The following is a 27169-nucleotide window of genomic DNA, read 5'->3' as shown; positions in this document are numbered from 1 at the left end:
ATTTAAATAATATAAGAATTTAATTTTATATTTATATTAGTATTATATTTTAAGAGGTAAAATAAATAATTATAAAAGGCTTTTAAAAAAGATATTATATAAGTATGTTTTAAAGCTGTTATTTAAGAACCTCTTAAGGATAAGTAGAATTTTAATTAAAGAAATTTTATAAAATCAGTTCTGCTGCTTGCTATCTCGTCCTGATAGCAAGATAGGCTAATGACTACCTACGCTTGGCCACAGGATAGCGTGGGTCAGGGCGACTAGGATACTGGAGCGTAAGTCTGAGCACGCTAAATCTCTTGAGTCAGGGACCTGTCACCACGAATCTGGTATTTAGCTTGTGCTTCCCCACAAAGCCAGGTCTAACCATGCTCTTACATACTCTCATGACGATTCTTTCGGGATGACCCGGCAGTCTCATCGATATTGACGATTGACAGCCATTTCTAGTTAACTATCTAGTAAGATCAGAATGCCTAGCGGGGCTCGATCGCGCAGCGGATGCGCCGCATGCAAGTCCCAACGGGTAAATACAGTGACGATACCAGACGACCATACACAAATGCGCTGACAGATTCATCATGACAGTTGAAGTGCGATGAGACTTGGCCGTCTTGCGGCAGATGTAATCGCCTCGGTATGAACTGTTCTGGGCCGATTATCCGTCTGAGATGGTCACAAAAGCACCAAGCACGTCCCGATAACAGACTCCAAAAGCGAACAACACATACGAAGCAGAGTCTACAGCCATGGACGACTAGGCACTCCAATGTTCCAGGCCAGCCGGAAGCTGCTCTCCTGCATTCAAACTTCTCTTCGTTGCCATTGGTGTTTGACACTCCGGCTGTCGACGGAAATTATGCCCTTTCTCCCAACCACGGCGGCGATAGCTGGATTGATGAAGCGTTCGGAGACATGATGCCGGAACTCATGTCATTTGGTCTCATACCGAATGCTACCACGACATCAATCCAAACGCCAGAACTGGTGCAAATGACAGAGGAATTCGGCCCAACAGCCGAGACGGCGGTGTTAGACCCAAGAGAGTCATTACACCAGGAGGGGGAGATCTCAGCATCACCCATAACACCTTTACCGATTGATACGAACCGACCGCAAAGCGTCTCATCTCAACCAGTGCAAATCGCGAAGACGACACAGCCTTGCACTTCGACAGTTGTCGACCGACCTTTCAACGATTACAGTACCATTCTCGTCGAGTACTACTTCAAAGATACAGCCGCTATACTCGCCCTATACGACAGCGAGATGAACCCATTCCGTTCAACCGTCTCTCGCGTATGGACATCCTCCGAACTCATATACTGTACACTGCAGAGCATGGCTGCGTCATTTCTCTCCAATGTCTATCCTCAGTTGCTAAATACCGGACTCTACTTTCGACAAAAAGCCATCCATCTTCTTAATGATCTTGATGACTCTTCAATCCATGAACAGGCGCTGATAGCCTTGTTCATGATTGGTGGAACAGCTAGCTGGTTTGATGTCAACGACACTGGTTCCGAATATTTTCCCCGCCTTAAGAAGCATGTACAGAGTCTGAAGACTTCCGGTCGCATGTCGCCGACAGGACAGAGCCAAGCATTCTTCGAGAATACTTTGGCTTGCTGGGAAATGTTCCTGGCCTTTGTGGTCGATGGCGATGAGAACGAAGTTTTCGACGCGCCGCATTTACCACTGTTGTAAGTTCATGGCTGTCAATCTTCGAATGCACTCTAACTCTGATCAGACCGGCAGATCCAGATCCAAAACCTGGATCGATATTCCCCGTGGTCCAGATACCACATCCTGTAACCGGAGTCGCGCACGAGATCCATGCTACTCTCGCAAGGGTCGGTCGTTTGGTCAGAAGAAATCGTCGTCGTGCCATGTCCAAACAATTCCTCACACGGGATAGCATTTTGGAGGCGCATCGCGAGGTTGATGAAGCAGCGGAATTAGAAATATTCCTCACCAACCTGCAAGTTCCGTTAGAGTCCGCTATAGTGCAAACGGGCGACTCACAAACACCAACCTGGCATCTCACAGCCCTTGCAGAAGTGTATCGCTTCGTTGGCCTTATTCAGCTGTATCATGTCTTCCCCGACACTCTTGTATCGAGGATGAACCTCCAGAATTCACATCCTGGGGGAGATGTCGCTGAAGTATCTGCCCATGAAGCGGAAGAGAGGTTGAGACAGTTCACGCTCAAGGCCGTCGAGATCCTCCGCTCAATACCTGCTGAATCTGGGACCAAGGACTTTCATCCATTCTTGATAGTCGCAATCTGCAGTGGACTAAAAATTCCAGTAGTCGAAGTGTCAGCCTCTCCCCAGACCATGGCGGGCTTGAGGAACTCGTTAGCTCTAGTGGCGGCTGATGTTCATCGGGCGCGGGGATTTCTGAGGGGCCGACTACAACTGCTTTTGCACTCTCTTCCCAAGAACCCAATCCAGCGCTGCATCGACATAGTCGAGGCTACTTGGACCGAAACAGACAATCGTCATGGGATTTCAGGACGACCTACGTACTGGATGGATGTGATGATGCAGAATAACTGGGAGACTTTTATGGCATGATGAGCGATAATTGTCAGCCATTGTTTTCGCATGGGAGATGCAAAATGCCTCAATTGACAGATGTCTCGACCGCTTAATCTAACTGTAATCGGCACAGAATGTGACACAAGAAAGCAATGTGATTGTCATGCCAAAGATCGTCTCTGCAATGGAGTTACAAACGTGCACCACCTACCTAGCCCAGAACAGAGGGCGACTAGCCTGGGATGTCCTCTTTTAGTAGGTCGTTACGATTGTGCTCCGCTAAACGAGTTCGCCCAGTCACAACCCACATGCTTATCGAGTTGGGTGGCATTTCGACATTGGTCAAAGAAAAAGCTGGCTACAACCATAAAAAGGCTCTTGTTAATTTGGGTAAAAGAACAGCGGCCTAAGTAAGCGAAATTAGTCAACGATAATGAGATTCGGCCATCTCCTCTCAGTTCTCCCCCTCGCTGGGCTGACCCTTGCCTGCAACCACCATCACGACGACAAGAAATGGGCTGCTGAAGAGTTGGCCGAACTCGAGGCAAAATGGGGTTTTGATGTATGGCCATTCTTTTCACATTCCCCCAAACACCTTGACTGACAGTCTGATAGTGGGCATTCGGCGGCATTGGCACTTTCGCGCACCTGAATCATGTTAAATGCCTGACAGAGCCAACCGAGCCCTACGACATCGCCATTATTGGCGCTCCATTCGACACCGCTGTGACGTATCGGCCCGGCGCACGATTCGGTCCAAGAAGTATTCGTCACGCATCAGGTCGCCAGCACTCGCTCCGCGGCTACAATCCTCGAGCAGACATCAATCCATATCAAAACTGGGCCAAGATCGTGGATTGCGGAGATATCCCTATAACACCTATTGATAATGATATTGCTCAGAAGCAGATGACGCAGGCACTGGAGCAATTGGGAGTGCGCAAGACTGTATCGTCTATCTCCTCGAAACCCAAGCTGTTCACGCTCGGTGGCGATCATAGCTTGACTTTGCCTGCTCTTCGAGCATTAAAGAAGGTCTATGGTGATCGCGAGATCCAAGTCCTTCATTTCGATGGTATGTGAGCACGCCTAAATATGCCTATCTTGTGCTAATGCGTACCTGTAGCCCATCTTGACACATGGAACCCTCATGCATATCCATCTTACTGGGGAACAACGCCTTTCAACCATGGATCCATGTTCTGGCTAGCTAATCAGGAAGGACTACTCTCCAACTCGTCATCCCATCCTTCCGTCCACGCGGGCTTGCGAACACGACTCACTGGCATCCAAGACAACGAAGACGATACTGCGCAGAACTGGATTCGTTTCTCAGCTGACGACATCGACAAAATTGGCACTCAAGGTATAATCGACGGCATAATGAAGATTCTAGGCACCGAAAACCTGGTGTACCTCTCGGTAGACATTGACGTCCTTGACCCAGCCTTTGCGCCAGGAACAGGGACGCCTGAGCCTGGAGGCTGGTCTACCAGGGAATTTATAAACATCCTCAGAGGCATCGAAGATCTGAACTTGGTCGGCGCTGATGTCGTGGAAGTTTCTCCTGTCTATCAAGGAGCGGGTGAAGAGACGACATTTGCAGCTGCACAGGTCGTTTATGAGATTTTGACGTCTATGGTCAAGAGAGGACTACAAGATCTAGGAAGGTCGGACAAGGCTAGTAAGGATGAGCTATAGTTATGCCTGCTCAACTTATCGCCACCACGAAAACAAGAATGGAGAAAAATACGGGTCCACTTGATACAACATCCAAGATTAGACTGAAGGAGGACAGCTAGTCTGATCTGTATTTCGTGAAAAAGAGTCAAGCAAACTTTACTCATTAAAGCAATTATCATGTGATTTTAAAATTTCGTCATGTTCCATATTCCTAAAAATAATCGACCGATGAAATTATGAAAAATAGCTATTGGAGAGGGTGTTGCAGGGTAGGCATTATCTTCTCAGACTGGCTTGTGTCATTGATCCAGGATGCTCCTAGATCAACGACACCATTACCGTCAGAAGCCTAGACGGACAAGGTCTTGCCTCCTATTCGGTCCATTGAATATCAAATTTAACTTCGGGGTCGGAACCGTTAAAGCGTTGCATTCATCACCACTAGCTAATACTTCTAATACCTTGAACTAAAGGGTTGGGAGATATTGTAATGTTAATATATACGCTAGGAATTAAAGTCTGTGCTATAAGATAGAACAATCTACCTTTACTATAAAGAGTAAAATATTAAAAAATATTACCTTCTTTTTACTTAATATATCTTAGAAGATCTATAATTATATAATATCCTAGTGATATTTCTTAGGACTAAACCATTGCCTAGAATGCTATCTTACTTATTAGTTTACTTAGGAGTATAATCTGAAAAAGCTAATATAATAGGAGTTATATTATTACTTTTTAAAGAATATTAAGTTTTAATAAAAATTAATGAAAAAACAAGTAATTCTTTTTATAACTTAATTTTAAAACTTAAATATATTTTACTTCTAGCCTTATTGCATCCTGCCTCTTCTTCCTGCTTAATACCTGAGGCTTATAGACGAGGATCCCTTAGCGACCAAGTAGACCCTCCATCCAGCGCGATTTTTTCCCAACATCCAAAGACAGGCTGGAATAAACCAATGAACCCTTCATCGTCGTCATCGTGAGACCATCCACAAGCCCCAACCATGCTTGCAGGATGTGGCTTTGCGGTTTCACTATTATGGATAAAGTGAAGCTCTTCAGTATTGACCTGGGCAGCAAGAAACGCAAGTGATCCCATGAACCCCATCCCTGTGGGAATAACTAGTTCTTTAGCATTTCCGATACTTGAGTAATTGTCGAACTTTGCACGGCCTTGACTGTCGAAGGTTTGCCGCGCCTTCGTGAACTGTATGGTTTCCAGTGTATTATACTTCTTTGAAGCTGTGGCGCGCACATTGACGACCTCTTCATTGTAATCAATGTACATGGAAGTACACGTACCTCGCCTTCCTCCGATATTAAGGTGATAGTCACCGTAGGCCAGCTGCATGCCTACCACTTGCTTATTGCCACCAATGTCAGTGTGGTAACAAACAATCCTGTCAAGCTTTCCCTTAGTCCGATGGAACCAACTCGTATCAAAGCGCGTTGTTGTCGGCGAGATGCCATTCCATAACCATCGAGGATACTCCAGGTGCTGATAGTATTGGATCTGGGCTACATAGCCAGGCTTGTATCGCTCCCAAAGACGAGTGGGTGCAAGGATTGTGTCAAGTTCCCCTCCATATTGGGAATCAATATCGTAGTTGAGTTGCTCGAACAATTTGGCTTTGTTTGCATCGGATGAAACCTTATCCGATGAAATGGTAAGGTTGGAATGGGTACGCTGGTCTTCCACCTCATGGTATGTAATCCCATTAACATAATCCCATTCTTTATGGTTAATCTCCTTCTTCCGCTTCTCAATGCATTGGGTCCTTGCTTTGGCGACTGCAGCTTGGAAATCTTCGATTGCCTTTGCAAGATTTTGTTCATATTTATCCTTTGACGAATCTGTACCATCGATGTCAATGCAGTATTTGCACCGAGTCCAAAGCGCAGATATATACAGCGTACCAAAGGGAATAATGAAGGGAAGACAGTACCAAGGGGATTCGTTCTCGATGAATGATGGCGCTTCGAGGCAGAGAAAGGTGAGAGTCGAGTGGAAATTCCTAGCCTGGCTAAGTGGTGGCTGATCCGTCAAGTTCTTGAGTACGAGGTAGATACCGTGAAGTTTCTGTCTCATCATCGTGGCCTCATGTTGTTGAATCTTTTCGTCTACAAGAGCTTCCACCTTGCCCTTGATACTCTCCCAGATATCTGTTGGGCCGCCTGGCCAGAATGCATCTAGCAAGCCCGAGAGCAACGAGCCAATAACAGGCACCTCGCTCAAAACCGAGCAGATGATAACCTTAGTCACTTCCTCGACGTTATCTGAGTTAATATTCTCGTCAGGAATATATAGCCCTGTTGTATTAACAGATGCAGCCTTAAGGACATCGTGTGTCGTTTTTCCGTTAAGACTTTGGTTAAGCTCGTCAGATATCATCTTGTTCGCCTTAGAAACGTTTAGTTAAAATAGATAGAATATAAAATAAGTTATAGAGATATGTAAAGTTAAGGACAATCTCTATCCTTTTATACTTATTTATACTGGAGATTACCAACGGTATAAGCTTTATACTCGTAGTTAGAAATCTTCTCTAGATCTCTCTAAACCCCGCTGTGGCTTGCTGTATAAACAGTTCGAGACTCTATTAGTGCTATAGTAGAGCCACAAAAGCTCCGATAACTTTCGGCCCCAACCCCGCTTTCCTCATCAATAGGATAATTACACATTATCTTCAACGCGTTCTAATTGCAATAAAATATGCCTCTTTCATTACGAGGACAGAATTATTCTATTTTCAAGAGAATTAGGATTATAATGAGATATATATTAGGTATTCTACTCGCGGAAATCTGGGAGAAAGGGGGTTAATAACTCACGCAATATTTGGCATCGTACGTCGGTACCAATCCTGAATATTCGATGGCGGCATTGTGTCGATTAATGCTTGAGGGAAGATGGCAGTTTGGCGGCGGCCAGGACTCTGTAGTACAAAGGTTGGTAAAGGAACTGGGCGACAGGTTGATGCACCAGACCTGGGCTGCTGCGGGGACAACCCTATTCCCCATAAGATCCCCACGCCCAGCTGCTGCTGGTTGATCATGCGAAGCCATCCCTTTAGAACCGACATGGCACACGAACATAGAAAAGTGGGGCTATCCCCAGTATTGATTGGCTGCTGATCAATACGCCACAAATACCAGCCTCAAGGAGGCACAGCAGTGAGGATAAAAGTCACGATCTGCAAGCTACATTATTGAAGATACTTATATCTTAGTACGTTTTATATAGAAATAGAAGTACCTTATATATTATAGATTTAATTGGTCCAACCTGATGTAACCAGGTATCGTGTGCCATCTCGGTTCTAAAGGGATGCTTTTGACGGAATTTGGCTGGAATTAGGGTGAAATGGGGCCGTGACTTAAGCTTATTGGCTTGTTATGGCTGTGGCCACTATGATAGAGTTCGGCTAGTAATTTTAGCTAGCTCTTAACTAATACCTAGGTAAGTGGTATGGAGAGTCTAGACTTTATAAGACCCTTGCAGCCACTGGAGATCCATTCTCTGTGTTGTATGGCTATTTACTTACTGATAGCAGGTCTCTTCCTGAGTTAAGGAGGTTCAGGGTAATTTTAATATCGCCTATTGTTTTATAAGCACTTTGGAGGCCTGCATTGCAAATAACTGCATTAGCAGACTGCCATGACCTATTAAATGTGATTAATTGAAATTTCATCATATTCCATATTCCTGAAATAATCAGCCGATGAAATTATGAAGAAATGGCTATTGGGGAGGGTGTTGCAGGGTAGGCATTATCTTCAAGACCCCGCAAACAGCTGCCTTGGACGATAACAACACTAGACCAAACTCACGGCGGCTTATCAAGTTCAGTTCGACCCTTCTACCCTTCAAGCACGCTCAGTGTCGTAAGGGGTTCTCTGGCCTAGAATGTTGCCACCTGGTGAGCTAACAAACTGGCCGGGCCTGATCGCCACGAGAAATACCCTTTCAAGCTATCCTAGGCGGTCCCGCATTTACAGTAGCGTAAGCGGTTGAAGGCCCGCTTCTCTGAGACTCCTGTAAAGCTTGTAGGGTCTTGCTCCATTTGGCAAGACGAAGCTAGTCTGCAGGCCACATCATGCAATACCCCACAAGATAACCAAAGCACTCCGGTGCTCGAGACGCCGGCTGACTTTCCGCTAGTACAGACTTGGTAATTTTGGATCGCTTCATGTCCAAGTGGTCCGACCGAATGCCAAGCTATTCCCTTCCGGCCTCCACTTCAAGCGTAAGAGATAGCGGACACGAGCGAAAGAAGTGAAGGACTGACCGGCCAAGTGCCCTTTCTACTTGGCGCGACAAATACACCTTGAACCAGCACAAACAATCGTGTCTGTGGCAAAGAAATCGTATCAGCCAAACAGACGCCTATCATATCGGATAAGCTCACACGTCCCTTTACTTTCGCGGTTGAGACCCAACACAAAACATCAATAATGGATCTTGGACTAGGTCTCCAAGGCGATGTAGTGGTGGTGACGGGTGCAGGAGGACAGATAGGCCAGGTTATAGTGGAAGCATTCTTGGCTGCTGGCTGCTTCGTTGGCGGCTTTGATATCGACAAGTCCAAGTTTGTCAAGCAACACCAGAATCTCTTCTGGGTTGCGGTCGACACTACTAGCGAGGCGGGCATGAGTGTTGCATGGAAGAGCGTTGAGGAGCGGTTTAATGCGACTCCTACGCTTTGCGTTTGCGCAGCCGCAGTTGATCTCAGCTTCATCGAGCATCACTCGTCTATTACGAAGATGCCGACTAGTCAATTCCGCAGGACACTTGACATCGTACGTCTGGCCTGATATTTATTTATCTTATACGAGAGTTTCTGACATCGCAGTAGAACACAACAGGGACTTTTATCACGGCCAAGATATGGCTCCAACAGGTGGAGAAAATGCTCAAGAACAACAGCACGAAAACGAACGGCGCAAATGGCACACATTCACCAACAGGTCAACCACGAGACAAAAAGGAGAACAACATCTCATTAATAATTATCGGTTCAGAGGCTGGGGACTTTGGAGTCGCCGGTAACCCAGACTATGCAGCAAGTAAAGCTGCAGTTCAATTCGGTCTCGTCATATCCCTAGCACCAGACGCTGCTCGCATCCATCCGTCGGCTAGAGTGAACTCAATCTCCCCTGGAGCTGTCGATACGAATAGATTCAGTGCAGAATGCGAGGAGGACAGCTCCGGCACACTCAGGTGGATCGAGTCCGAGGCGACGGTTGCTCAGAAGAAGGCGGTGGATGTAGAGGGTATTGCCAAGATGTGTCTGGTGCTGGCGAGTGAGAAGTGGTCTCCTTCAGTTACCGGTCAGAATGTGAAACTCAATGGCGGAAAGAGTGGGAGGCTTTTTTGGAACCAGAATGGTGATGCTTTGTGGTGATGCTTGATAACCAGATGGATATTCACATTGAGAAACTTGCACAGAAACAGTTAGCGAGAACTTCAGGGAATGAGATATCATTGTAGTCAATTGTTCAGACTCAACATAGTATCTTGAAAGGCTTATCAAGCGTCTTCACGTACAAGTCAGATTAATAGAGTAAACGCGAGCCAAGTGGCACAAGAGAGTCTCGCACAGTCATAGAGAAAACGGCATTGCAGGTTCATTTCCAAGGCTATGTTACTGGATCTATGAGCTAGGCGTCCTTGTCTTCCAAGCCTTTGCTACATCTGCCATACAGTCAAAAGTGATCTCCCCTTCGCTGACGCTACCAGCCTTTGCCTTGAGCTTGGCGACAAATCTCTCAATCATGCCAATGACATGAGACCTGCCAGCGCACTCAGGATGCAGAATAAGCGGGAAGACAGATCCATATCCAGCACCAGGACCTTCATCTACAAAACTCTCATTCTCCCACAGCCACTCAAAACGATCAAGCCACATCTTCTCTATGACGTCCGTACTCACGTAGCCTTGGGTTGTTGCTGAGTGTGGGTAGTAGCATAGAGGTGTAGCGTCCTCAGTGTACCAACTACCGGGAATCTCTACCAGAGAAGTTTCAGCCTGCTGGGACCCGGGCTCGGGTTGCTCTGTGAATGTTATTGGCTTCATCCATGTGCTAGCAGGTTGATCGTAGTCAGGAATTGCCGGCTTGCCTTCTGCAAATGTCTTAGGCAGAAAGTAAGGCAGGCTGTCGTGAGAATTGAGGCTGGCGTCGTAGAGAAACCCGTGTTCCTCCAGCAATCGGACTGTTGACTCCCTGATCTCGTACAGGGGAGCTCGGTACCCAACAGGTTTCTTGCCCTGGCAGAGGGAAGTGGCTAGTTCTATGCACTTGACAAGTATGTCTTTTTCCTGTTGCTCAGACAACGAATATGCGCTCTCATGACTGTACCCATGGAGGCCAATTTCAGCGCCGCTCGCAACAATGGCTTGGGTCTGTCGGGGGTAACTTTCCATCGAGTGGCCTGGAATGAACCAAGAAACATTTTGCGAAATGCCATGCTTGCTGAATACCCTCAATAATCTTTCGACGCCGACGTTGCCACCAAAGTGAGCAGCTGAATAGTCGGCGAGTTTATTCTCTGGGACATGGCCTGTTCCTATCAGCCCCGAGACCGCGTCAAAGTCAATAGAGAGACAGATTCTCAATCTCCGGCGCTTCTCAGGAGGATTGGCGGCGGTTGGCAAGGCCACTCTATGCGTAAAGGAATCGCTGGCGGTCTTGGCCTGAAGCCCATCCTGTGTTTCTCTCCATAGCAAGCGACCTTCCTGGCCTCCATCGACAGATATGCACTGCCCTGTGATATGGCCAGCAGCTCGATGAGATGCCAAAAATGCCATGCAACGAGCTGCATCACTGGGCTCTGCAATCTTGCGGAGCGACACAGTCGCTTCTGCCTCAGCCCATCTCTCCTTCGGGTCATCTAGCCGATCCCCAATCAATGGGGTGTTGATCCACCCAGGCGCAACGGCGTTGATACGACCTTTTGAGTTGAGCTTCACAATCTCGTTCTTGACGGTCTTTACGAGTCCATACTGAAGACCTGCTTTGCCCGACGCATATTCAGCGTGACCAGCCTGCCCAAAAACGCCTGTTTCGGAGCCGGTGACTACAATAGCGACGTTCTCTAGTTCCTTGCCCGATGCCTCTTGGGCCTGCTTAACTGAAAGAAGAAAGTGCTTGATGGTGAGAAAGGTTCCTCGGACATTGACAGAGTAGACCGCATCCCATCTCTCCGTGTCAATATCCCAGATCGGTGGGTGACTGCTCTCGTCTGTGATGCCAGCATTGGCAATGAGGATTTGGACTGGGCCAAACTTGCTGCTGGCTTCTTCAAATGCCTGAGCAATGGATGATTCAGTTCTCAAATCACCCGACACATGATGCAGTCTCGTCTTCTGCTCTTCTGAGATTGATAGTGCCTCGACATTCAGCGAGTTCCTATCAAAAGAAGTGACCCGACACCCGTTGGCTGGTCACGAATATTAGCCACAGTGAACGAACTTGGGCCACGATTATTGACGACTAACCAAGAAATTCCTTGACAACAGCCCCGCCGACTCCCCCAGATGCGCCCGTCACAAAGGCATGGCAGCTCTCGAGACCAAGAAACGTCGACGGTGAGACCTGGAGAGACATATGCAGGGCGTGGTATTGCTGATAAGCGAGCAGTCGGTTTGGCGTTCTGTTGCAGGCCAAGTCCCTTGAAATACTGCACTCGAACTGTAGAAAGGCCAGAGAGGGGAGAAAGGGACATACCTACTTAGTTACGTCAGGAGTTCTCTACAACCACTACCCTTTCTCGCTGGAACCTGATTAAGTTTAGAAGCTGGTAGCCTAATAAGGAAAGACGGGGCGGCTAAGATACACCCTTGGGGTTGCTGTATCAATACTTGACCATCAGTGAACTTCCCCGCGTCGACCTGGTATTGGGCATCCTTTTGTCGGCAAGGCCGGGGAAGCCTGGTTCGATATGTCGGTAATAGATAAGCCCAATCCTATACTAGTAATTCCTGGCTAGACCTATCTTTAGAGACATGGTAATTTAGACATCAGACCGAGACTACGATATGTGACTGTAATCTTGGGAGTCCTTTATCTCTGTTATTGTACCCCTGCCTTGGTATCCTGAGTCCTGTATACGGGTGTCGTAATAACATTATAGATAAGGCCATGTTTTGAATAGCCGTCAAGTTTCCCTTAAGACGCCTGGAAGCGGACCCTCACTGTGACTTGTAGTTCTAACTTATCATTCCTCATCAAGTCTCTCTTTCGAAGCAACATTAATTACAATGGAAGATAATAAATTTCTCGGAAAGAAACACCCAGACAGCACAGCTACCTCAGACAATCATGACGGCTGCTCTGTCGTCGCAGAGCATACGCAGGAGGTACCAGTAAACTTCGGACTCCTGTCTCTCACAGGCCTAGGCATCATCATTGGAGTTGTTTGGCCTGCTTCTGGAGGTTCAATTCAAGTTGCAATCTTCAATGGCGGATCTCCAGGTATGTTGCATGCTACCTACGCTAGACTCACAGCAACTGATACAGCTACAGGCGTTCTATACGAGTTCATCGTCGTATCCTTCTTCTACTTCTTCGTCGCCGCATCCCTCGCCGAGCTCGCGAGTGCCATGCCCTCCAGCGCGGGCGTATACTACTGGGCCTCTATTACCCCTGGGAAACGATATGGCCGGGTCATTGGCTTTTTTGCTGGCTGGTGGAACTACCTAGGCTGGATCTGCGCTGGTGCAAGCATGGCTGCGATATGGAGCAACAGCATCATCCAGATCTATGCACTGAAACATCCCGACTACATCGTGAAAGAAGTTCATGTATTTGTGGTATTTGTTATCTCCACATGGCTCGCCTGCTTCTCGGTCTGTTACGGTGGCCGGGCAATGCCTCTTCTCAACCAGTTCGGCATCTACTGGCTCCTGATCGGCCTGCTCATCACGATCGTGGTTCTTGCAGCTGTACCTCTTCGAAGCGGAGGGAGTGGCCATGCAACTTCGTCATTTGTATGGCTTGAGTGGCAAGCCGACCTTGGATACCCTAATATCATAGTATTCCTTGGCGGCATGTTGAACGGCGCTTACAGTGTTGGATGTCCTGCAGCTGTAAGCCATTTGGCTGAGGAAATACCCCGTCCGCAGAGAAATGTGCCTCTTGCGATGGGCCTTCAGGTTGTCACAGGCTTCATCACGGGCTTTTCGTATCTGATCGCTCTTATGTACTCCGTCCATAGCTACGACAGGATCTTCGCGAGCCAATTTCCACTTGCCGAGATTTACCTGCAAGCTACTGGATCAGCCGATGGAACGATTTGTCTCCTGATTCTCATGCAGACATGCATCGGTCTAAGCATCGTCGGTCTTTACATCACATGCGGACGAACATTGTGGGCATTGAGCCGCGACGGAGCGACGCCATGGCCATTAGTCTTTTCCAACTTTAGCTTGAGGTTCGACGCACCCATCAATGCAACCATGGCCTCTGCGGTGCTCGTCACCTTGATGGGATGCATTTATGTGGCAAGCAAAACAGCGTTCAACGCTATTATCGGTTCGTTCGTACTTATGTCTTCGTCTGCATACACCGCAGCGGTCCTGCCTCACCTTCTTACAGGACGAAGAAATGTCGTATATGGACCGATAAGACTGGGTAAAAAGCTGGGTTTCGTGGCTAACGCGATTGCGAGCACATATATGGTGATTGCTTTTGTTATTTACTGCTTGCCCTTTTCCTTACCTGTCACTGCTCAGAATATGAACTATGCCTGCCTAGTCTGGGGTGGCTCGACCCTGCTGCTATGTATGTACTGGCTGTGGAAAGGGAGACACGGGTATACGGGACCCATTAGGGAGATAAATAACTAACATTGGGGCGCAAGGATTGTGATACCAAAGCCTATAATAGAAACTTCTCGTTTAGTGTATATGCCCTGTTTAACCACAATTGGCAATAATATGAGCATATTTGCTTCCATTGCCGTGTCTATGAGCGATGTGCTGAACAACAGCTTACCTCCTTTTTGCCAAAATCAAGGCAACAGCCATCTTGGCCGCCAAAGCCGTCAACTCAATTGGCTCTCCACTCTCTTCCAACACTTTACGTACTTTACTCATCAGGATCCGGACGTGGTCTTGCTCAGTCCCCACGAGCTCGGGATTCTCTTTCTGCCAGCGACTTACTGAACCGAATGTTCCTACCAACCTCTCTATCCTCTGGACTTGCTTATCCACTGACTTATCACTGCTGCCCTGGCTGCTTTCCTTTCTACCTGCATTGGGGATGAAGCCGTCTTCAGCAGTGAGCACATGGCGGGCAGATGCTCGCTGATCGTAAAACTTAGAAGTATTGGGATCATCCCAAGGCATGGGAAGAGCGACATAACCGCTTTGAGTGAGATGGGTGCCTGCGGTTGAGTAAGGGGCAAGAGCGTCCAGAAAGTCATTAAAGATGGATTGAAGTTCGGTGTTATTGTTGAATGAGCCTAGGCAATTTCTATTAGCATACTGTATACGCTGGAGAGGAATTTCTGCGTACCCGATTGTCTGAAAACTGTCCAGATTGCGACGGTTCCTCCTGGTTTCAGCACCTTGGCTGCTGCTGCCCAGAACCTCGGCATATCGAACCAGTGAGCCTCGAGACTGTCAGTGAAGACCTTTGGCTTAGGAGATATGTACACACCGCAGTAGCAGCTGTTATCATATCGATAGAGGAATGGGGAATGTCATTGATTTTGTCAATATCTTCTGCCGTGCTCAGCTTGTATACGATTGGGGCGCCAGTTCCAGTCTTTCCACCAAGAGTAGTAGCTGTTGTGATCATACTCTCTCCCGGATCAACGCCATAAGCTAGATCAAAGTGCGGCGCTAGCTTTTGAGTTGCAGTGCCTGGTCCACAACCGACATCCACTACACATCCAGTCTCTCCATTAGTGGATCTGTGATAGTTGAGAATGAAGTCGATAAGAGCATCGGTGTAGCCAAGTCGTCCCGCAGCGTAGTCGGAAGCTTGGTCGGTAGTGTAGTTTCGAAAGGTGACATCTCGCGGTTCTAACATCTCCGACGCCATGGTTGATAGTGCTGTAAGAATATCTGCTCTCGTGTAGAGACCTATAGTTCTGAAATTTCCATCAAGGCGGGGAACGGTCTTATAAGCCTCTCGGGCCCGGACATCGGGGCCCATAGTAAGCACCGGTTCCGAGGAGATGACGTACCAAGAAAGGTGACACCACTCCCAAATATATGCCGTTGACTCATTCTAGACATTTCAGTAATGCATGTCAATAGTTGAAGCCTGAACAAGCAGTTGCGCAGGTCAGCGCATTGGACTAGCTACTAAGAACTCGTTGGATATGACCTGGCATCGAAATACCTGAGTGTGCGCCGCGCGTGACAGTCACCGATCTTCATTACATGAATTGATTATCCGCGATATCAAGAGCATGGCATTCATCGTAACCGTGGAATACTAGCATGATACCCTGTGTAGAGAAAATTAACAAGGTTAATATTACTATTGTCGCTAGTAAATAAACTACTCTGCCACTAATTGACGCTATTCAATTCTGTAACCGAATGTCGCTATAATCCTCAGTAGCCTCAAGCCATTTTCAGCTCTAGAGTCAAAAAGAAATGAATTCCTCTCAGGAGACAGCGCCACTAAGAAAACCAGCATTTCATAAAGAGGTAATGCCTCTGATGATTCCTTGCTCCTGATTCCTTTCTCTCTCATCCCAATATTGTCAATTCTTTGACGTCCAATCTTTACTTTACATTCGCCTTATTTTTGACCTCCATCATGGTCGCCATTCGCTCCCTTTTTATACTTTCCGCAGCCGTTGGCATCGCGTCTGCTGGGAAATGCAAGCCCGAAAGCCGTTCGAGTTCAGTCGTGTCGGTGCTCAGCAGCACTGCTTCCGCCAGCGACGCCGCCTCGTCAACCGCTTCAGCCTCGGCCACCCTCATTGGGTCTACTACTCCTACTACGACTGATACAACAGTGGAAACGAACCTCATCGAGTCTGCTACAGAGACTGCTTCTAGCGCCGATGCCACGGAGACTGGCACAACCGAATCGAAGCCCACGACCTTCCTTACTTCTTTCACCACGTCGAATGCAGACACCACTACGGAACTAGCTGCAACCACCACTTCAACTGCCTCCGGTCCCGTTGTCACCTGCCCCTCGGATGTAGAGCAGTGCCTTGGTACCATGGAAATTCAATGCAACGTGATCCTCTCAGGCCTGGACAGCCCTACCATCGTCGCTGATCTGAACGAATGTGCCCAGCAATGTAACTCCGACACCTCTTGTGTGGCATTCACGTATTCGGAGGGCCAACGAGAATGCTTCAAAGTTACTGCTTCTCAATCCTACGGCACCGTGAACTTGAGTGGCTGGGTATCTGGCATCAAGGGAACATGCAGCCAAAGCACCGAACCCAGCAGCACAGTCTTTACATCCACCGCTGAAACCACTACAACCGAGGCAGCCACAACTACAACCGCAGCAGCACCGGTAAACAACTGTCCCTCCGAGACTGGCCAGTGCATAAACGGAGCTCTTATTCAATGCGATGTCGCTCTGGGTGATCTGAGCATTGCCGGTATCTCTAATGATATCACCGAGTGCTTTCAGTTCTGTGCGGGTAATGACGATTGCCGTGGCTTTTCCCGTAGACGAGACACTGGTGCGTGCTTCCTGGTTTTCGCTGATCCCGACGACGTCACTCAGGAGGCCCGAGAGGGATGGGACAGTGGCATCATGTATTCTTGCTTCAACTAGTTGCGCCACGAGCAAGAGTTGGGAAATCGACTTCGGCGTGTAAGGCGCAGAACGTGTCGCTGCGAGTTGTTGCGGCATTTCTGGGACCCTCGAGGCTTGAATGCAATGAGACATACTTGTAATCTTTTTGAAAATTATCATTCTTATATAACTGTTGAGTCAAAGTCTACACATCTTAATATTGCCATCTCTTTCACGCTTTCTTGGTGATTCCAGTGCAGTGTCTAAATGGCATTAGGGAACTTCTTCATGACAGGCTCAGATGGAGCGGTAGTAGGGATAAGCCTCTAATCACGGATTAGAATCACTGTGCGCCCCGGAAGTATCTGCTCACCGGATCGGAAATTATTCTACCAACCGAACTCATAAGATGGTTAATAAGTTCTTAGTCCGACGGAGTACCAAAACACGACCGACTCGGGTAACCGTTTGGTAGGTTAGTCCGCATATCCACGTACCGCACTCCTGATTACAATACCAAAACGGTTTGGTGCATCATAATACTTGTCCAGGTACAAAAGGAAAACCTGCCCCTAGATCTCCGCCACTAATTCTCAGACCTCCCGGATGCTCATGGTCATACGCTCATAATTAGCGGGCGTATCACTACTGCCAATCTGCCAGGTGTGACCAAACGCTCGAGTACCGACAGAATTCAAGCTCCAAGTACCTGTAGCAGCTACACACGTCGGAGGTATATCAGCAGATCCACTCGACACACAAGAGATCGCCGGGACCGAGCACTCAACCCCAAAGCTACCAGACAACTCGCAAGTCAGAAAAGCCGTCTGCAAGGGAGTCTCGCTATGGCAGGTCACAACAGTCGCAGGCTTGTTGAGTTCCTCGTTCGTCGCACCATAGTATCCACAGAGAAACCAGCCGAGGTCATTTACGATCCTGCCTTGAGAGTCGATGGAGTATGGTCGAGTGGAGGGGTTGTCGTCGTCGGTGGCGGGATCGAATACGGCGACGGTGCTGCCACGGTTGTAACTTTGGAGACTTCTGCCTGCGACGGCGTTTGAGCCAGAAGCAAACATTGTGAAAGTAGGAATGGCTGCGGATGAGGTTGTCTCAGCGGCGATGGTGGTGAGAACGGTGGTGGTTGGCTCAGCAGTTGTAGTCTCTGTAGTGAATTCCGTGGTGGCTGAGGCTGCAGACGTCTCAACGGTGATGGACGAACCCGATGTTTCAGCCGAGGAAGCCGATGTTTCGGTAGACGACCCAACTACCGTTGAGGAAGTGGCTTCTCCATCTTCAGTGGTCGATGCAACAGAAGTGGCCAATGAGGTCTCAGTGGAAGTAGCTGCAGTAACAGCAACTGAAATAGCACCAGAGGTTGTTCTGCCTGAGACTAATCTTATTTCAGTCCTCAATCAATTGACACTGCCATCAATGAATACTCACGAGGCTTGCAAGGGCTTGCGACAGCAGAGCCAATGGCCAATAGGCCGAACGCCAGTCGCAAATGAATGATAGATCGCATTGTAGCAGATAAAGAGTGACTGAAGTGAATACGAGAGAAGGAATAGGGAACGAAAAACCGCACGCGTCTCCTACGTCCTTTTATTATCGTGACTTCGGCAATTGGAAAGGAGTCTGCAAAATATCATCAGGCTAATTGACGCCACAATCGATAGTGATGTTTTTAGTACACGGCCAGACCCAAGTTGACGGTTCAGCTAGACGGATTCAGCATACAAATCCCCTGGGCGTTGAGAATGCGGGTATCTAATTGGCTGTATTAGTGCCGTCCGTGGCTGTAATTTCCCGGCTTTAGTAGAAGAACGGTGGTTTATCAACTTTCCTAAGTGTTTCTATAGTGGCGGGTGCTACGGAGCACTCCAGTTTTACCGGTCGATGATGCCTTGATTGACCTCTTGTGTTAGCTATGAGGTCAGATCCCGCACGGCAGTACTCAATGAGGCTGAAGCATTAACCTTATCGCCACCCCAGAAGCTCACTCGTTGGCACGGGCATATATTGCCTTGCTCTGGCCCAATGTCAGTCCGAGTCGCTTCCATCAATTTGGCTCCGAAATATGACTGAGACTCCGCGTCATCAATCGAGATGCATATCCCAACTCTATTTCTTTCCGCCCTGGGATTAGTCTCCATTGCTTCGGCATTTCCCAGCCGAATCTCAAACCCAGAGAAACTATTTCGTCGCCTTCTGTTGCGAAGGCTAGATACAAATGCTGATGAAGACAGTCTGCGATACCAGCCAGCCCTCGATTTTGACAAGGACAGTTGCTATCACACTGCAGCTATCGATAGGGATGGTGTAGTAAACAAAGGTCTCTCCATACATGGAGATATAACACACGACTGCCGTGATAGGACTCGGCTCGACAATGCAAACGTCTACACAAGAAAGCGCTGCAATAACTGTTGGTGCGCATACATGTAAGTCCCAACCTCTAATGCGCGCGAGTTCACATTGACTGGAGGAAGGTATGAGTACTACTTTGAAACGGATAGAACGGGTCTCCCATGGAGTGGCCACATACACGATTGGGAAAACGTAGTAGTCTTTGTCAAGAACAACACCATCCAACGCGTGGTAGCCTCAGCGCACGGAAAATACCGTCATAAGGACAACCTCTTACTACAAGACGGCCACCCTTTGATCGTGTACCACAAGAGCTTTATGTCAACTCATGCCCTTCGGTTTGCTAAAGACGAGGACGTGAAAGACGTTGAGAACGATTATGGGAAGTGGTTTATCGCAGATCTGATTGGCTGGGATGGGTTTCCTACCCCAGAGTTCAAGCAGAAGTTGTCAAGCCATAAGTTTGGAAAGGCGAATTTTCATTTGACAGATGGGCAGTTTGCATGGAGTTTGGAAAAGGCAGCCGGGGATGCTGTTCCTGGGTTTGACTGTCAGAAGGATGGAGGGAAAGAGTACAAGAACAAGGACGAAAGTGAAAAGAAGGATACGCGCAAAGAAAAGCAGAAGGATAAACTGAAAGACAAGGGCAAGATTCAAGTGAAAGAGAAGAATGTAAAGAATGAAGAGAGCGAGGACGAAGAGAAGGATGGGGATGTCAATGAGGACAAGGGTGGAGAGAGGGAGAATGATACAAAGAAGGATAAGGATGAAGACAAATAGTTTATCTGCTGATATTGTTATTTGTAGTAGCTGAATACCCTGCATCCCACGATTGATCAATGGAGGTCATGCCATAATACAAAATAACTCTGTCCTGAATGGTCGAAATATATAATACATAACTACATGATTTTGGAAAGCTATAAAGCGTTGCTTGCAATAACTATGCAAAGCATACGTACGTGCTGTTTTGTCTCAAATGGCAGTACACACGTGATCATATGGCAATAGACATCAAGAGAGTAAGACATAGCTAATGTCTCCAATGTCAAGCTCGCTCAAATGATCTCCTGAATTTGCCACTTCCATCGATTTGATGATTTATGGCGAGACTTGATTGAACAGCCCACTTCAAGTCGTGGCTGATCACGATTTCATGTTCATCGGTTCTCGCCGAGTCTCCCCCGCATTCCCATGCCACTCCTCATTCGTGGAAACATAACCTTGTCCAATCTTAACATAACCTAATCCCCATCAGGTAATCCGATCATCCCATCACGTTAGGCTTGTAAGTGACTTTGTGACTTCGCATTACTATCTCTGGAAACACGTACAGTAGCAGTAATGAGGGGAAGGTCGTCTTTTGCGTCACGTTTATATCAGCTGAGGATGTTATAAAAGTAACATGTCTCCTCACTATACAACCCCTCTCTTCTTTCCATCACCACTCGTGATATTGTTGGGTACTCGACCATAAACTTTCGCTATGTCAATGAAAGCAGTGCGTTTCCATGGACAACAAGATGTCCGGCTAGAAGACATACCCCTCCCCTCTCTCGACTCAAACTCCGTCCGCATCTCCCCTAAATTCTGCGGAATCTGCGGTACAGACGTCCACGAGTATCTCGGTGGCAACAATCTCATTCCCAAGCCCGGCACCCCGCACGGCATCACCGGGGAAACATCGCCCCTCACTCTCGGTCATGAGTTCAGTGGCATTGTTGAAGAAGTCGGGAGTGAAGTTACGCGCCTCCAAAAAGGAGACCGCGTTTGCGTTCAGCCAATTATCTACGATAATGAGTGCCGTTCATGCAAGCGCGGACTTGTTAATTGTTGCGATAAGAATGGGTTTATTGGGTTGAGTGGTTGGGGAGGCGGTCTTTGTGAAACTACTGTCGTTCCGCAGGATGCTGTTAAGAAGTTGCCTGACAATGTTTCACTCGAGGTTGGAGCGCTCGTTGAACCTCTTGCTGTTGGATGGCACGCAATCAAGATATCGCCATATCAAGAAGGTGATTCTGCGTTTGTTGTTGGCGGCGGACCGATTGGACTGGCTGTCGTGCAGGCATTGATTGGCAGAGGGTGCAAAAACATTATCTTGAGTGAGGTCAGCTCGAAGCGCCGAGAGTTTGCAAAGAAATTTGGCGCTCATCATGTGTTCGACCCCACCAAAGACGACATCGTGGCTGAAGTCAAGAAATTGACGGGAGGTTTGGGTGCCGACGTCGGTTTTGACGCGGCTGGATCTCAGCATGCGATCGATGCAGCTTTCGATTGCCTAAAGGCTAGAGCTGTTCTTGTTAACATTGCGGTCTGGGAGAAGAGGGCTCAATTGAACATGAATCAGATCGTGTTCCGTGAACGATCATACGTTGGATGGTAAGTTTTCTCCTCGATCATTGAAACGATTCTTACTTTGTCCAGCGCCACGTATGCTCTTGGTGACTTTGAGGAGGTCATTGAGGCGCTGTCAAATGGCAAGATCACGCCTCAAGGAATGATTACAAAGGTTATCAAGATGGATAAGGTTGTCGAGGAGGGGTTCCAAACACTTATCAATGATAAAGATAACCATGTTAAGATTTTGGTTGATGTCAGTGCTGGTGTATGAAGAACGGAGATAGACAATTGTCTAAGTATGTAAATTAATTGATGAGGGGTTGAGTCTGAATCCTGATACATATCTTTGTCCTAGCCCCAGCTGGGTTCATTCATCATCCCACCATATAGGTCTATGCCGAGATCTCCCAGCATCCAATCCATATACCCATTGGGACTCGCCATGTCAGGCATACCGTATGAATCTGGAGTTTTCTGCTGCAATCCAACACTTTCAGCCTGCACGGGTGTCGTATCTGGTGTAGCCATTCTTCCAGCGAGATAGAAACCCGGATCCAGCTGTTGCATCTCCCGTACATAACGAGCCTTGACCATGAGTCTCTGAATCGGCCTCCAAAGAGTGCCCCTCTTACCGCTTTCGTTCATGTTCCATCGGTTATGAACCGTGTTGATAAATTCCCATGCTCGATCGCATTCTGTCGAAGCTGGACGAGAGCAAATCTCAGAGAGAACGAATATCACTGCGTGCCACTGGATATGCGTTTTAGAGTGCCACGTCCACTTTGAGATACTGCTGTTTGTCAAGATAGAACTGGAAAGTTCAAGAACTTCAATCGAGGTGGAAAATAGGTGGCCTCGAATAATCGTTGAGGCGTAGGTTTTCTTTGTCTTGCTTGGAAAGTGAACAACGAGCCACGTGCGGGCGATCATGAGCCGTGCGACTGTCGATGTAAACAGCATAAATGGAACCGATTCGTCACAGTAACGTAGGTATCGTTCCTCCAATCGGCTCTTAAGTTCTTGAACAATTGGTTCGCCATCATCCCGTGCTGCAGTGGCTGTCGAGTTTGGAGTTGGTGATGCATATCCAACCTTCCAACCAGCTCTCATCACCTCGCAACGGATGAGACAGAACGTCATCTGAGTATGTCCTTCACGCTCCATAGGGCTTTCTGTCATATGGGGAGTGATATCGCTATCGTTGATATTGAGGGGAAGCTTTGTGTCAAACATGTCACCTCGTACTATAGGTTCGTATCCATGAAACTCAGAGGAGCGCATGTCTAGTAGACATATATGCCACCAGAGACGTCGCCTTAGTTCTATATCAAATGGCTTGAGACCAAAAGTTGTTCCGTCACGATGTAGACCCATGGCTTGGGCGATGTGAAAAACCAGCGACGTCAAAGACCATGTTGTTCTAGAATCATCCTCGTTTCGTAGGCCTGAGAGGAACAGGACAGCGGCCTGAAGAAGAATGAGGCTCTGCGTGCTCAGCAAGTTTGCGCGGGCCATAGCTTGCTCGACTGCAAAGCGGAACTTATTAAGTGCGGTAGAACGTGACTCCCCGAAGACGCCTAAGCACTGGTCGTCATCCATGCTGATGACTGACGAGTAGTAGATGGCAAACAGTAAAGCTTCTGCGTTTCTATCGAGTGTGTCGAGTGAGACAATGGAGTCCCAAAACCACTGTTCTGTGGTGGGCATGTGGAAAATATGCACCAGTGGAAGGACATTCTCGATGAAGACATTCAAGAGAGTGACTGATAGGTGCATAGGTGGATGATAGGGAAGAAGAGAATTACAGAGCGACCCAAATCCCAGAACTGACGCGCTGGTTCCGAGAGGTGAGGCCGCTTCCGGCATGAGCCCAGATGCATCAATAGGGTTGTTGATGTCGTCTTCAGACAGGGGGTCGTGTAGCATGTCGCGCAATTCTTCGATCTGAACAACAAGCAATTTAGCCACTGTAGTAGTTGGACAATGGCACTGGTACTAACCTCGTTTCCTAGGTTTGCCCATAAAATGTTACTGACGTAGTAGCTCTTGCTATCGTCTATCATCAGACGACCAAGTTGCTGGTCGATGGAAGCATCTGGAGCAGCGTTATCCAGTCCCGAAGGATAATTTCTTACGCCACCCGGAGACGATCCAATTTCCTCTCTATCCGTAACACTGAAAGATGGAAGAGTATTGGCTGTGGCATCGACCTGACTAGTAAGTTGCTTGATGATGTTTTCCAATTTTTGGAGCCGATCGACAAGACGAGTATCCAGCGTTTGAGTTAGTCTTTTAGCAGCTCTACCACGACCAGCGGGATATGAACATTCGTTATTGGCGCGGAGGCAGTTAGAACAGGGCTTCTGGCGATCACATTTCACTTTCCGCTGGCGGCAAAACGCGCAGCTGCGTAGAGGGAGTGGAGCAGACGGAGTAGATGGAGTTAGAACGGGAGAGTCTGAGGTAAAACTCATTTTTGCGGTTGTAGCAGTGGATGAAGTTATCGGAATCCTCGGAGGGGACTTGTCTGAGACTGAAGAGGCCATGAATGGCCCTTGGATTGCTGAGAGAATTAGAATGTAAAGGCTGAGGTGATGAACCAACATGTCAGGGCCTGTATCAGCGGCCCCCATTGTTGATCTTATCTTAGTGGCGCACTAACGGAGATAGCACGGACCAGGGCGGAGACGGGTAAGCTTATGCGTCTCCGACTTACACTCACATATCAAAGTTGGTCCAATCAGCGGGCAAAGGTACCTTTTGCAGCTTTCGGGCTTCAGGAGAGGTCCCGATATGATCGGGCTCGGCATGGAAATATCGATCAATGCGATTAACGGAGTGTTCGTTGCTTGGCTCATGGTCAGTAGCTGGAACTCAGGTGTTGACTCGGCGCCGGCCGCCGCATAAGCCAACAGATTGCCAATTCATTACCTGACCAAGAAAAAAGACCTTAAATAAAAGGCTGGAGGAGAACAGTCTTTTCTGAATTCTTTCTTTTCGACGACGCGCAAGATCAATTATGAACATGAGCGATCAAGTTACCATTACACCCGAAATGGCTTCGGACCGAGAAGACTAGAAACCTGCGATCGATGATCAATACCGAGACCATCTGGTAACCTTCAACGGTCCAGATGATCCTTACAACCCAATGAACTGGTCTTTCCGCAAGAAGTTCATCACCACAATCTCTTATGGTCTCACGACTTGCTGGATTACTTTGGCCTCTGCCATTTTCGCTGCCGCCATTGAACCTGTCTCTGCCGAATTCAACGTCAACACTGAGACATCCGCTGCAGCGACAAGTTTGCTTGTTTTTGGATTCGGTCTTGGACCTTTGGTTTGGGGGCCGTTGAGTGAGCTTTACGGTCGGAAATGGCTTATCCTTATCGTGAGTTTGCACTCCATTGTTCAGATGCAATGACTGACCCAGACAGCCATACTTCATCGCCGCCATCTTCGCATTTGGTACAGCGACAGCAAAAGATATCCAAACCGTCCTCATCACCCGTTTCTTCTCAGGCCTCTTTGGCAGCGCGCCTGTTACGATTACCGGAGGTGTTATGGCAGATATATGGGCCCCTCACCAACTTGGTAACGCGATTGTCGCTTACGGAGTTACTATTGTTGGAGGTCCGACATTGGGTCCTATAATCGGCGGAGCGCTGTGCTCGAGCCGTCTAGGGTGGAGGTGGACTGAGTACCTGACTGGTATTGTGATGATGGCTCAGCTGGCTGTCGATCTTTTGGTGATTGATGAGAGCTATGCCCCTATTTTGTTGGCTAGGAAAGCTCATAAGTTGAGACTTCAGACGCGGGACTGGGCGTTGCATGCTAAGGTAGGTTAGACAATGCACTATAGACTCACGAGCTAACAGTGTAACAGCATGAGGAATGGGACGTATCCTTCAAAGAGCTATACCAGAAGTATTTCATCCGTCCTTTCCAAATGATGGCAACCCCCATCTGTCTTCTCATGTCACTGTACGCCTCGTTTGTATATGGTAAGTTCCCTCTCCATAGTGGTTGACCGCACCTAATCAGATGCAGGCATACTATACGCTAACCTTGAAAGCTTCTCGATCGAGTATCAGGAAGTGCGCCAGTGGGGACCAGTGGTCGGTACATTGCCATTTATCGCACTGTTAATCGGCATTCTCTGCGCAGCAGCGGTCAATATTTACAACAACAAATACTATCGCAGGAAGCTTATGGAGAATGGATACAGGGCTGTCCCAGAAGCGAGATTGCCTCCGATGATGCTCGGAGGTATCGTCTTTACAGCCGGACAGTTCCTCTTTGCATGTAAGTGGCATTGGCTGCGACCACCGACGAGACTTTAGGGCTAATAATACTAGGGACCTCATCTCCAAACGTCAACTATTGGCCATCAATCATCGGCATTGCGTTGACTGGCCTTGGCTTCACAACCATCTTCCAAGCTGCACTAGGCTATCTCATCGACACATTCACTCGTTATAGCGCAAGTGCAGTTGCAGCCAATACCTTTATGCGATCCATGTTCTCCGGCGCATTTCCTTTGTTCATCATCCCTATGTACCACAAACTTGGACTGGACTGGGGAACAACTGTCTTTGGTTGTATTGCTGCGGCGTTGATCCCTGTTCCCTATCTGTTCTTTGTTTGGGGAAAGAGGATCAGAGGGAAGGGGAAGTGGAGCAAGGACAGCGTTTAGCTGCAGCATGCTTACATTGCCTTGAGACTGTGATTTTGTACATTAGTTTATAAAGCTCAGTCACTTTGTTTATTATAACCTTGGAAGCTTGACGTGTACTAGCGTATCTACCTGGAAATTAGGATGTCTTACCGGGATGCCTTTTATGCATCACATGAAAATATTCAACCATTAGTACTACACTTCACTAGAAACCTTTTAATTATATCTTGGTTTTATCATTTCTTTCATGCTCAAAGCCTAGGTCCATGTTCACTTAGATTTGTTGTGCATTCAAGTTTTGTTCACCAGTCTTGCCGTGCTGTTCACAGTTTCCCATTAAATGTTCTGTTGCTGATGGTGAACAGGGCATGAACTCCAAATATAGTGAGCAAACCATTAATAAGCACTATAAAATTGAACTCGTATAAGAGCCTGTGCTTCCCCGCGGATCTTTGGCGATACACCACCAGGTATCTCCAAAACTTGGAGATCCATCAGTAACAATACCAACTTAGAGACGAAACTCAAGCACACCAAAATCCATTTATATTCCTAGAGCTAAGTTCCTGCCGCTTGAGGATGAGCTGCCGCTGAGCGAGGGCTGAGGACTCCAGACCTAGGCCCCATTTCTTGGACTAAGCCCATTTTTATGCCCCTACCCCCATCCCCCCTATAAACAGAATCCGACTCAACTATCGACAGCACCAGACCAACTTGCATTTATCTGACATTGCTGTAACATTGAAATATCAGCTATACCTTAAATGGGAGGAAATGTCTTTCAGCTGGGTGGGTCAGGGTGTAGATCCCCTGTCACAAC

The 27169-nt window shown here is 47.8% G+C and overlaps 13 protein-coding genes across 13 annotated transcripts; 8 read left to right on the top strand and 5 right to left on the bottom strand.

The window, feature by feature from the left end:
• Positions 1-475: 475 nt before the first annotated feature.
• On the top strand, positions 476-2654 carry FOBCDRAFT_175544 (fungal-specific transcription factor domain-containing protein; the record flags this gene model as incomplete). The annotated part of the gene is made up of 3 exons (XM_059608508.1): positions 476-529; positions 592-1640; positions 1712-2654. The coding sequence occupies 3 exons, from the start codon at positions 476-478 to the stop codon at positions 2580-2582; spliced, it is 1974 nt and encodes a 657-aa protein (XP_059466685.1). The 3' UTR covers positions 2583-2654.
• A 291-nt stretch (positions 2655-2945) lies between these two features.
• Positions 2946-4403, top strand: FOBCDRAFT_175542 (arginase family-domain-containing protein). Its single transcript, XM_059608507.1, has 3 exons — positions 2946-3108; positions 3162-3621; positions 3673-4403. The coding sequence occupies exons 1-3, from the start codon at positions 2980-2982 to the stop codon at positions 4245-4247; spliced, it is 1164 nt and encodes a 387-aa protein (XP_059466684.1). The 5' UTR covers positions 2946-2979; the 3' UTR covers positions 4248-4403.
• Positions 4404-5059: 656 nt separating this feature from the next.
• FOBCDRAFT_213819 (uncharacterized protein) lies at positions 5060-6664 on the bottom strand. The gene has a single exon (XM_054703148.2). The coding sequence runs from the start codon at positions 6628-6630 to the stop codon at positions 5107-5109; it is 1524 nt and encodes a 507-aa protein (XP_054559123.1). The 5' UTR covers positions 6631-6664; the 3' UTR covers positions 5060-5106.
• A 2029-nt stretch (positions 6665-8693) lies between these two features.
• On the top strand, positions 8694-9782 carry FOBCDRAFT_315021 (uncharacterized protein; the record flags this gene model as incomplete). Its single annotated transcript, XM_031172418.3, has 2 exons — positions 8694-9038; positions 9095-9782. 2 exons carry the CDS (start codon positions 8694-8696, stop codon positions 9641-9643), a joined length of 894 nt encoding a protein of 297 aa, XP_031049203.2. The 3' UTR covers positions 9644-9782.
• Positions 9783-9892: 110 nt separating this feature from the next.
• Positions 9893-11846, bottom strand: FOBCDRAFT_247556 (uncharacterized protein; the record flags this gene model as incomplete). Its single annotated transcript, XM_031172417.2, has 2 exons — positions 9893-11679; positions 11738-11846. 2 exons carry the CDS (start codon positions 11844-11846, stop codon positions 9893-9895), a joined length of 1896 nt encoding a protein of 631 aa, XP_031049202.2.
• A 653-nt stretch (positions 11847-12499) lies between these two features.
• On the top strand, positions 12500-14086 carry FOBCDRAFT_196174 (amino acid/polyamine transporter I; the record flags this gene model as incomplete). Its single annotated transcript, XM_059608838.1, has 2 exons — positions 12500-12713; positions 12765-14086. 2 exons carry the CDS (start codon positions 12500-12502, stop codon positions 14084-14086), a joined length of 1536 nt encoding a protein of 511 aa, XP_059464036.1.
• Positions 14087-14116: 30 nt separating this feature from the next.
• On the bottom strand, positions 14117-15319 carry FOBCDRAFT_315019 (S-adenosyl-L-methionine-dependent methyltransferase). Its single transcript, XM_031172415.3, has 3 exons — positions 14901-15319; positions 14757-14853; positions 14117-14703 (listed from the first exon to the last, which is right to left on the bottom strand). Exons 1-3 carry the CDS (start codon positions 15285-15287, stop codon positions 14231-14233), a joined length of 957 nt encoding a protein of 318 aa, XP_031049200.2. The 5' UTR covers positions 15288-15319; the 3' UTR covers positions 14117-14230.
• Positions 15320-16016: 697 nt separating this feature from the next.
• Positions 16017-17003, top strand: FOBCDRAFT_268500 (uncharacterized protein; the record flags this gene model as incomplete). The annotated part of the gene is made up of 1 exon (XM_031172414.2): positions 16017-17003. The coding sequence occupies one exon, from the start codon at positions 16017-16019 to the stop codon at positions 17001-17003; it is 987 nt and encodes a 328-aa protein (XP_031049199.2).
• A 554-nt stretch (positions 17004-17557) lies between these two features.
• Positions 17558-18486, bottom strand: FOBCDRAFT_268499 (uncharacterized protein; the record flags this gene model as incomplete). Its single annotated transcript, XM_031172413.2, has 2 exons — positions 17558-18354; positions 18408-18486. 2 exons carry the CDS (start codon positions 18484-18486, stop codon positions 17558-17560), a joined length of 876 nt encoding a protein of 291 aa, XP_031049198.2.
• Positions 18487-19070: 584 nt separating this feature from the next.
• On the top strand, positions 19071-20111 carry FOBCDRAFT_236328 (necrosis inducing protein-domain-containing protein; the record flags this gene model as incomplete). The annotated part of the gene is made up of 2 exons (XM_059610076.1): positions 19071-19405; positions 19481-20111. 2 exons carry the CDS (start codon positions 19071-19073, stop codon positions 20109-20111), a joined length of 966 nt encoding a protein of 321 aa, XP_059464035.1.
• Positions 20112-20760: 649 nt separating this feature from the next.
• FOBCDRAFT_213816 (chaperonin 10-like protein) lies at positions 20761-22026 on the top strand. The gene is made up of 2 exons (XM_031172411.3): positions 20761-21710; positions 21756-22026. The coding sequence occupies exons 1-2, from the start codon at positions 20818-20820 to the stop codon at positions 21940-21942; spliced, it is 1080 nt and encodes a 359-aa protein (XP_031049196.2). The 5' UTR covers positions 20761-20817; the 3' UTR covers positions 21943-22026.
• Positions 22023-24145, bottom strand: FOBCDRAFT_236326 (uncharacterized protein; the record flags this gene model as incomplete). The annotated part of the gene is made up of 3 exons (XM_059610075.1): positions 22023-22391; positions 22500-23615; positions 23672-24145. The coding sequence occupies 3 exons, from the start codon at positions 24143-24145 to the stop codon at positions 22023-22025; spliced, it is 1959 nt and encodes a 652-aa protein (XP_059464034.1).
• A 545-nt stretch (positions 24146-24690) lies between these two features.
• Positions 24691-26367, top strand: FOBCDRAFT_236325 (major facilitator superfamily domain-containing protein; the record flags this gene model as incomplete). Its single annotated transcript, XM_059610074.1, has 6 exons — positions 24691-24708; positions 24751-25066; positions 25242-25510; positions 25558-25675; positions 25722-25976; positions 26030-26367. The coding sequence occupies 6 exons, from the start codon at positions 24691-24693 to the stop codon at positions 26365-26367; spliced, it is 1314 nt and encodes a 437-aa protein (XP_059464033.1).
• Positions 26368-27169: the final 802 nt, after the last annotated feature.

This window comes from Fusarium oxysporum, chromosome II (assembly GCF_013085055.1).
Source record: "Fusarium oxysporum Fo47 chromosome II, complete sequence".
NCBI lineage: Eukaryota > Fungi > Ascomycota > Sordariomycetes > Hypocreales > Nectriaceae > Fusarium > Fusarium oxysporum.
Note: the sequence above shows the minus strand (reverse complement) of the source record. Positions and strands in the feature narration are given on the sequence as shown.

Coding starts and splice junctions, on each gene's coding strand:
- FOBCDRAFT_175542 (XM_059608507.1), top strand. CDS start 2,980: ATGAGATTCGGCCATCTCCTCTCAGTTCTCCCCCTCGCTGGGCTGACC. Junction 3,109..3,161: donor AGGCAAAATGGGGTTTTGAT/GTATGGCCATTC, acceptor ACAGTCTGATAG/TGGGCATTCGGCGGCATTGG. Junction 3,622..3,672: donor CCAAGTCCTTCATTTCGATG/GTATGTGAGCAC, acceptor GCGTACCTGTAG/CCCATCTTGACACATGGAAC.
- FOBCDRAFT_213819 (XM_054703148.2), bottom strand. CDS start 6,630: ATGATATCTGACGAGCTTAACCAAAGTCTTAACGGAAAAACGACACAC.
- FOBCDRAFT_315019 (XM_031172415.3), bottom strand. CDS start 15,287: ATGGCGTCGGAGATGTTAGAACCGCGAGATGTCACCTTTCGAAACTAC. Junction 14,854..14,900: donor TGATAACAGCTGCTACTGCG/GTGTGTACATAT, acceptor GACAGTCTCGAG/GCTCACTGGTTCGATATGCC. Junction 14,704..14,756: donor GACAGTTTTCAGACAATCGG/GTACGCAGAAAT, acceptor GAAATTGCCTAG/GCTCATTCAACAATAACACC.
- FOBCDRAFT_213816 (XM_031172411.3), top strand. CDS start 20,818: ATGTCAATGAAAGCAGTGCGTTTCCATGGACAACAAGATGTCCGGCTA. Junction 21,711..21,755: donor GAACGATCATACGTTGGATG/GTAAGTTTTCTC, acceptor TACTTTGTCCAG/CGCCACGTATGCTCTTGGTG.